The sequence below is a fragment of the Eretmochelys imbricata genome, chromosome 22 (genome assembly GCF_965152235.1).
Source record: "Eretmochelys imbricata isolate rEreImb1 chromosome 22, rEreImb1.hap1, whole genome shotgun sequence".
Taxonomy (NCBI): Eukaryota; Metazoa; Chordata; order Testudines; family Cheloniidae; genus Eretmochelys; species Eretmochelys imbricata.
The window spans coordinates 4,758,425-4,767,822 of NC_135593.1; the positions used below are offsets into that span (position 1 = coordinate 4,758,425).

The 9,398-nt window shown below is 51.2% G+C and overlaps 1 protein-coding gene across 1 annotated transcript; it reads left to right on the top strand.

Annotated features, from left to right (window-relative positions):
• The first annotated feature begins 852 nt into the window (after nucleotides 1-852).
• ACRV1 (acrosomal vesicle protein 1) lies at nucleotides 853-2,498 on the top strand. The gene is made up of 3 exons (XM_077839634.1): nucleotides 853-904; nucleotides 1,282-1,401; nucleotides 2,350-2,498. Exons 1-3 carry the CDS (start codon nucleotides 853-855, stop codon nucleotides 2,496-2,498), a joined length of 321 nt encoding a protein of 106 aa, XP_077695760.1.
• Nucleotides 2,499-9,398: the final 6,900 nt, after the last annotated feature.

Sequence of the window (9,398 nt, forward strand, 5' to 3'; positions counted from 1 at the left end):
AAGCCTTAGCACTATAGAGCCCAGTGCAAAGACTGGCAAATCCCTAGTCTACTCCCCATGAGCCCCACGGCGCACCTGCCAAATGCCAGAGCGTCACTTGAGAAACGGACTGTGGCTGGTCTGGGGGGCATGTGCGCCCAGAGGAGAGCTACCCAGGGAAGGAGCATCATGAAGGTCAGGATCTGCTCTTACAGCCATGTTTTGTGAATACCAGCTGGACAGGGTCATCCTGGCATCTTCCTTTCAGAAGGCCCTTTGTGCCATCGAGTTAGGGGGTCCCCTCTCTGGTTCTTCTCTGTTTCCATCTGTAATGTTAGGGGCTGCAATTTCTTGCCTCCTAACTCCCATAGAAGTCCCTTTGGTACAGGGCATGGCTCTGTGCTTTTGGGTGAGCAATGGGGCTGGTGAAGCCAAACACTCATGGGTGCAGACATGTGAGAGCCTGTGAGCATGCAGTTTTGGGAACATGTTTACTAGCTGCACAGAATCACACACACACAAAGCGAACCAACAGGCCAGCTGAGAGCTCCACAATGACACAGGAACAGGTCTCGTCCCTCTTTCCCAGCAGCCGTGGCATTTTGCCACTTCCCTCCCGCTTGTGCCTTTGGGGGAGGCAGGGCTGGGGAGTCACCTGCCAGAGCCACTCACCTGGGCAGGGAATGTTCTGCTCTGGGCTGCACAGTGACCATTAGATTCTAATTAGTAATTCCCCCAGCCCCTGGCGGTATAAATATGGCTCTGTCCTCCCCCGGGAGCCAGAGCACCAGCTTTGCAGCCCTGGCTCAGCTCCTCACTCGCCTGACACGACCACACAGCTCCTCCCTCGGGTTGGCAGAGAGAAAACTAAAGATGAACAAGATCCTGGCTCTGGGTTTGCCAGCCCTGCTCTGCTTAGCTACGGGTAAGTCCCGAAACAAAACCCAAAGAGGGGAGATTTCCACCCGTGCTGGGGCAGAGCTTCAGCTGGTGCCAGTCCAATCAGCTGAGGTCTGGCCTGTGTTCTTTAGCGAGGGCATTTCAATTACAACCAAGTATCCTACCTAAAGGGCAGCCCGTGCCCTGGCGGAGGGACAGAGCCCCCCCTGAAAAGCCAGGCTGGCCCAGTGGTGACCTGCCCACAGAGGGATGAAATGAACCGGAGCAGGACAACAATGGGGGTTGGATGGTTCCAGGAGACTGGGAACGCACCTGTGCACTGAGTGTGGCCAGTCCATGGCTGCGTCCAGTCACTGCTCCGGCTGCTCGTTGCCTACTCTCCGTTTTCTCGCCTCTTCACAGCTGATCCTCTCCAGTGCAACGGCTGTTTCAAGCTGTTACAGGACGGCACCTGTAAGATAAGCCAATACACCTGCACGGCAGCTCCAGGCGAATCCTGCTTCACCCGCAAAATCACTTCTGGTGAGTGAGTGACTGAGGGTACGTCGAGGCTGGGGCTGGAGGGGATAGGGTGACCAGACAGCAAGCACGAAAAATCGGGACAGGGGGTGGGGGGGTAATAGGAGCCTATATAAGAGAAAGCCCCGAATATCAGGACTGTCCCTATAAAATCAGGACATCTGGTCATCCTAGGAGGGGAAATGTCCAGCTCAAGGAGATACACCCATAGGTCTGCTCCAGCTAGCACACGGACAGCAGACGCGTAGCCGGAGCGAGCGGCGGGAGGGGCCAGCTGCCCCAGTCCGATCCTGCCCACGGCACCAGACACGAGTGCAGACAGTCCCCACGTTTCTGTGCAGCCCAGTGAGCAAAAGATGCCCCATCTCTGGGGCGGTTAGCGCTGGGAGGGGAGAAGTGATCGCCTTACCCTCGAGTGACCTCTTGTGGCCATGCCGGCTGTGGCAGTGGGGAACCGTGTTCATCCTTTAGGGTACGTCTGCCCTACGAGTGGGTCGGGGGCGGGAAGTCACGGGTCGGGGGAGAGGTCCCCACGCTAGCTCTGACTGAGCGCGCACAGTGAGACATGAGGGGCTAGGCCCCACCAAGTCTACATGGCTAGCGTCTTGGGTGGGCACTTACTCAGGGGGGCTGGCCTCTCCCGCTGCTCGCCCTGCTGCGGCTACCCTGTATGCTTGCTGGGTCGGCGCTCGGGGAATGTTCCCCCAGGCTGGAAGTTCCACCCTTAGTCCATGAAGGTGACTGGGACACTGGGGCAGAGGAGAGGGGTGGGAGAGTCCTCTAAGGACAGAGAAGGGTCCTGAGCCACGGGAAGAGGGTGACAGAGGAGCCCCGGCTCCTGAGAGTCAACAGATGGGAGGGCAGCTCACTTGGTGCATTCCCCTGGCACTGGGAAGAGGGGTCTGTCCCTGGCACCCAGCCCTGGGGGCTCAGGTCTCTTTCCCTCTGTAGAGAGCCAGATCCTGCGGGTGGAGCGGGGCTGCACTGCAATCTGCGACGACCTAGTGTTCAACTACTACGACTACAAGGAGACCACCCAGTGCTGCACGGACAGACCCTTCTGCAATGTCCACAACCCCTGGCCCCAAATCCCCAAGTAGGATTAAGGGGAGGGCGGGGTTCTGGGGCAGCAAGAAAACTACGTTCACCCTTCGCCCCAGGCCTGGCTCTGGGTTATTCCCCAACTCTCCTCTCCTGATTTAAAACCCGTCAGGACCCAAGACTGTCCCCTGGCGTCACCCTCAATCACACACTCCTGCCATCAATTAACTATAATTAAATTAGGGAATGAGCTCTGCCCACTGGCCCTGCCCTGCTTCGCCCCAGCCCCTCCCCTGCCTGGCTGCCCTCCTCCCAACTTGCTGCCCCAGGCTCAGCACCCAAACTCTCTTGTGCTTTGCTGCTGTTCTATAGTTAAAGGTGACACACTCCCCCGCAGCTGTCATTTCAGAGCCTCCGCTGCTGACCCATGAGAGTATTAAGGGGCAGGACTGGATTTAGGGGCGAGTGTCCCAGGGGACCGCCTGCAGTGCCAGGCTTTGGGGTCACCAGGCTCGGGGGGCTGTTTTTATGGTTAGCAACAAAAGGGAAAGTCGAATGTTTGAAGTGACATGTTTCAGGTATTCCTGAGGAGATTCATTTTGCATTAGCCTCCTAGAACAGTGGTTCTCAACCTATTGTGGGCCGTATCCTTGTTATGTGGGCTGCATCCAATATTACCTGTATGGCTCTGAGGATGTCACATGGGCCGCAGCTCTGTGCTGATCGGACCGCAAGCAGCCTGGGGGATGCAGGTTGATAAACTGTCCTAGAATTTTCTGGACCTTTGTAGAATCTCATGGAACTTTGCAGACTTCCTGAAAACGACAATCTCCTCGACGCTCCTAGAACGTGGTCAGCCACGCCCTCGCGGGTATATAAGGGGAGGGGCATTGCCAGGCAGTGAGATATAAGAACAAACTGAAGCGAAGCAAGAGCCCATCTTGCTTTGTTGTGTAATTCATAGAATCATAGCATATCAAGGTTGGAGGGAACCTCAGGAGGTCATCTAGTCCAACCCCCTGCTCAAAGCAGGACCAATCCCCAATTAAATCATCCCAGCCAGGGCTTTGTCAAGCCTGACCTTAAAAACGTCAAAGGAAGGCGATTCCACCACCTCCCTAGGTAACCTATTCCAGTGCTTCACCACCCTCCTAGTGAAAAAGTTTTTCCTAATATCCAACCTAAACTTCCCCCACGGCAACTTGAGACCATTACTCCTCGTTCTGTCATCTACTACCACTGAGAACAGTCTAGATCCATCCTCTTTGGAACCCCCTTTCAGCCACTTTCAATTGTGAAAGCATACTTGTGTTTTAAGACTTGAGTGTAAGTAGCGACTAATAAAGGGCATATTTAACGAGACGCCAGAGATATCTATCGAACCCCTATCTACGCAACAGAATAAAAGAAATACAGTTATTTCTTTTGCCATGCTTAACATGTAATGTTTGATGACTTTCTAAGACTGCAGAACACAGACTTTTGCTCTTCCCAATACTGTCTGTTTTCCCCCCTAGAAAATAAAAGATGCCCCCAAAGAAGCCTTCAGGAGCTCAGTACAGGAAGCGAAAGGCTCAGTTACAATCTAGTTTACAGCAAGGGGCAAATCTGAACCAAAGGACTAGGGTTACAGCCTTAGGATGTTAACATTATTTAATACTGGACCACCCAGTGTTGGTGCACAGTTCCATTTCTTGATGTCAGTACATTTCAGTTATTCTTAAAATTAAAAAGTTTCTATATTCTCAGAGCAAACTAATTTTTTTTTATTTGCTTATATAGGACATGAATAAATACATAACCTAGGGTGCAAATTTATCGTCTTCTATGCCAGGGATAAATTATGCATCAAAGTCATGAAATGGGCTATAAATGCAATAAAAAATAAGGGACTCAAAAGTTTAACAAAGGGAGGGGAGCGCTGAAGAGGTTCTTCACCTTGGGTGCCATTTAGTCTAGGACCCTGTTAAGGGAGGCCCCTCTCCCCAGACATCACTCTATGCAGGGTGGGCAGTTTTCCAGCTTTGGAGGCTACAGTGCAGAGGGGGCACGGAGCTTGCCAACCAGTGGAACCACTCAATTCCCACTCCGTCCTCCATGCGTCCCTGTACACTGGGCCCCAGCAACACCCTAAGCCTGGTGTCTGCTCAGCACAGACACCTGACAACTGTAGACAAGCCTTAAGACGGATACCCAATCCAAGTGAGACACACAGAAAGACAGACAGAGCATGCTGCCAGCAGGATAGCCGCCTTCTCGCCACCAGAGGAGAGGGATAGCTGGGTTGACGGGAACTTACAAATGATTGCAAAGAGACACGGTGAGCGAGGGACTCTGGTGGTGACAGACAAGCTTTCAAGCTACACAGAGTTCTTCGGGTCTGGGAAAGGTACACAGAACATCCCAGCTAAATACAAGGTGGAACAGATTGTTTAGCATAAGTAAAAAGAAAAGGAGTACTTGTGGCACCTTAGAGATTAACAAATTTATCAGAGCATAAGCTTTCGTGAGCTACAGCTCACTTCATCAGATGCATCTGATGAAGTGAGCTGTAGCTTACAAAAGCTTATGCTCTAGTAAATTTGTTCGTCTCTAAGATGCCACAAGTCCTCCTTTTCTTTTTACAGATACAGACTAACACGGCTGCTACTCTGAAACTTAGCGTAAGTAGTTAACATTTTCTAAGGGACCATTGATGGTGAAGACACCCATTAACGCCCCTGCAGTCACAAGATAAAAGATGGAGTTAGTGGATTACAGATTGTTGTAGTAAGTCTTATAAACAGGTATATCACTGGACAAATGCACCATGAAACCAATGATCTACCTGAGACACATCATGATCTTTTCATCCTCTGGACAGGTGACCTAAACTTTCTCATATATTTCCACTACACCTTCAACCACCACCACCCATCCATCAAACTCTCTCTAGAGCGCTCCTGCACCAGAATCAGCTTCCTGGATTCAATTGCTCAAGCGGATGTGGTGTCCTACAGACACAACTATGTACAAGAAACCCACAGATCACCACACATACTTTCACAGATCCAGTAATCACCCCAAACACACCAAGAAATCTGATCTACTGCCAGGCACTCAGATACCACAAAATATGGTAGAAAGGAGGAGAAAGTCCAGGATACACACTAAAAACTGCCTTTGCCGAACAAGGACCCCCCAAAGCAGTACATCAGGTACTCCTGGGGGAATTCTGTGCCACTGCACAGTCTCACTGTGTCTCCTGCAGATTTCTTTGCTTCCCCGCAGAAAAATGACTTTCTGACAGGGAAGGAAAGAGAAGGTGCAAGAGCAGTCACGCATCACTCCCTAGCTGCGCTGGTACATCTTTTCAGGCACTGGGAGCAGCCAGCAGAGAGATAAATCACTGCAGGGCTGGGGACACCCCAGCCAGTGGCTCCTACCCTGAGCCAGGATCCTGGCTGGGCTGGAGGCAGGAGAATCATAGAATCATAGAATATCAGGGTTGGAAGGGACCCCTGAAGGTCATCTAGTCCAACCCCCTGCTCGAAGCAGGACCAATTCCCAGTTAAATCATCCCAGCCAGGGCTTTGTCAAGCCTGACCTTAAAAACCTCTAAGGAAGGAGATTCCACCCCCTCCCTAGGCAACGCATTCCAGTGTTTCACCACCCTCTTAGTGAAAAAGTTTTTCCTAATATCCAATCTAAACCTCCCCCACTGCAACTTGAGACCATTACTCCTTGTTCTGTCATCTGCTACCCCTGAGAACAGTCTAGAGCCATCCTCTTTGGAACCCCCTTTCAGGTAGTTGAAAGCAGCTATCAAATCCCCCCTCATTCTTCTCTTCTGCAGGCTAAACAATCCCAGCTCCCTCAGCCTCTCCTCATAAGTCATGTGTTCTAGACCCCTAATCATTGTTGTTGCCCTTCGCTGGACTCTCTCCAATTTATCCACATCCTTCTTGTAGTGTGGGGCCCAAAACTGGACACAGTACTCCAGATGAGGCCTCACCAATGTCGAATAGAGGGGAACGATCACGTCCCTCGATCTGCTCGCTATGCCCCTACTTATACATCCCAAAATGCCATTGGCCTTCTTGGCAACAAGGGCACACTGCTGACTCATATCCAGCTTCTCGTCCACTGTCACCCCTAGGTCCTTTTCCGCAGAACTGCTGCCTAGCCATTCGGTCCCTAGTCTGTAGCGGTGCATTGGATTCTTCCATCCTAAGTGCAGGACCCTGCACTTATCCTTATTGAACCTCATCAGATTTCTTTTGGCCCAATCCTCCAATTTGTCTAGATACTTCTGTATCCTATCCCTCCCCTCCAGCGTATCTACCACTCCTCCCAGTTTAGTATCATCCGCAAATTTGCTGAGAGTGCAATCCACACCATCCTCCAGATCATTTATGAAGAGAGGACAGGACTTCCTCTTCCCCCACAAGTGGTGGCTGGGGCGGGTGTCAGACCCACCCCCAGAAACCTCCCGCAGCTGCAGGAAGCTCAGCATCCTCCCCACATCGCTCTTCAGCTGTGGTGGGAGGGGTCACTGTACCAGGCACTGTACAGACAGAGCTGTGGGGAGGGTGTCTTGCTCCCCCTTCCACCCAACCCCCATGCATCCGGACCTCCCATACCCAGACACCCCTGCCAAGCTGGTACATCCAGAACCCCCCTAGCCCTCCATACCCAAACCCCACCCCACTGAACCTCAACCCCTGCATCTGGAGAACCCCTGCACCCAGACCCCTTCGTGCAGCCAGTGGCCTGTGCTCCCCACTGCCATGCTGGACCCGCTGCATTTATTTATTGACAAATAAAACAAACAGAATTTTTTTTTTTTTGGTGCAGAATGCCCTCAGGAGTAATCAGTGGAACCACCCAAATACCCCGAGAGAACTTTCTTCAATATTTTCAATTACTCGCCTCTTTCACCAACAGAAGTTGGTCCAATAAAAGATCTTACCTCACCCACCTTGTCGATTTAATATGGTTGGTAAAAAAAGGGGGGATGTAGCCCAAAGACCCAGCCTAAGAGTGGTTGGATCCAGATGTTATGCCCAGAGGGGAAGCCAGGCCTGTTACCTGAGGGGTGCACTCAAGAGGGACAAAATGGGGTCTACGGTGCAGTTTGCCTGGTAACCATAATGCACGTGCTCCAGATTGCTCTGCACCAGCCATCTGGCCTCTTCATTGCTTACCACTCCTCCAGCTTTTGGATCATCTGCAAACTTCATCAGGAATGATTTCATATTTTCTTCCAGGACACTGACAAAAGTGTGACATAGTGTAGTAGGGCCAAGGACCAGAACCTGCAGGACCTCACCAAAACCACACCCATTCGATGAGGAGTCCCCATTTACAAGTTACATTTAGAGACCTAGCATTTAGCCAGTTTTTAACCCATGTAATATGTGCCCTGTTGATTTTGTACTGTGGTTGCTTCTTAATCAAAATGCCACTTGGCACCAAGTGAAATGCCTCACTAAAGTCTATTACATCAACACGATTGCTTTTATAAATCCACTCTAACATCAAAAAAGGTCAAGATCTATTTTCCATAAATCCATGTTGATGGTCATTGAATTCTTTCTGCATCAAGTCCCATATCAGCCATTCCATTATTCTGCCTATTTGTTTCTGACCCTGTACATTACACTCAGGTTTACTTTCAAGCTTTTCTCCGCAACCACAAGGGCTATAAACTCGCCTTTCATTTTTTGAGTTTTGGTTTTTAAAAAAAAGCGAGATTCCCCTGTAATCATTCAACTCCAGCAAATGAGAAACGACAAGCTAGACTCACATTTCATTATAAGCTGTCGGGTCCTTACTAGCCATTGCTCATCCCCAATCTCTGAATTGAGAGCTAGCTTCAGCATTAACCAGCTCCCACTCTGACCTGCTGTTCATTTCCTGGGAGAAACAAAGGAGTCGACCAGTCAACCCTTTAAGTCCACTCACCAGGCAAAGCTGGAACTACGGGTCCACTGCTAGCCCCTCGTGTCAAGGGACGGGTCCAGTAGAAACAGCAGTACCTTCTGCATCACCCCCACTTGCAGCAGCTAAGCATTCCTTGGAGCATCCAGCCCCATCCTGCCTGGCCTGCAAGAGCTAACAGCACGAGGTGGTACGGCCATAGACCACACATCACTCAGCTGGATCCTTCAGGAGTACAGTGGAGGATGCCCTTGCCAGCAGTAGGTTCCAGCCTTGCTTTGGGGTGCAGACCCCTCCCACTGCTGTTATCCATACAAACACTCAGCTCTATCAGCGACAGTCCCCTTCATCAGCGACAGATGGAGCCAGAGTCTAAAGCACTTGGCCACAGTCTCTCTACGGTGCAAGCTCAGAGCTCTGGTTCCAGGTCTCTGCTACGGTCCTGGTGCTGGCCCAGACTTCTCTGCTGGGTCTCGGCTGCCCCTGGGTCTGGTCCCCGAGTTGAGTTCAGGCTGTTCTGCGCCCTGCTCTCTCTCACAGCCACAGCAGCATACAACCTTCTGCTGCCCCTTTCCTCCCCCCCAACCCCCATGTGAAATACAAAGGGCACCACTCATCCGCCCCATTCAACCCCTCGGAAACTAATCAGGAGCTTCCTTCCTTCCCTCCAGGCTCTGGCTGATCCTCATTTGCAGCCCAGTGCTGGCTCTGGGGCTGTTTCCCAGCCCTGAGCTGGCTCTCCGCCACCTGCAGCAGGAGAGTGGGCCACAAGCAACTGGGGCAGGAGTTCATCGATTCCAAGGCCAGAAGGGACCACTGCGATCATCCAGTCTGACCTCCTGTAGAACAGGCCAGAGATCTGCCCCGAAATAATGCCTAGAGCAGAGCTTCCAGAAACATTTCCAATCTGGATTCAAAACTTGTTAGTTATGAAGAATTTACCCTGAGCCTTGGTAAATTCTTCCAACAGTTAATTCCTCTCACCATTAAAAATGTACACCTTATTTCCAGTCTGAATTTGTCTAGCTTCAACTCCC

Excerpts from the sequence above, each read along its gene's own strand:
- ACRV1 (XM_077839634.1), top strand. The coding sequence starts at position 853 with ATGAACAAGATCCTGGCTCTGGGTTTGCCAGCCCTGCTCTGCTTAGCT. Across the intron at positions 905-1,281 it reads CCTGCTCTGCTTAGCTACGG|CTGATCCTCTCCAGTGCAAC; the intron begins GTAAGTCCCGAA and ends GCCTCTTCACAG. Across the intron at positions 1,402-2,349 it reads CACCCGCAAAATCACTTCTG|AGAGCCAGATCCTGCGGGTG; the intron begins GTGAGTGAGTGA and ends TTCCCTCTGTAG.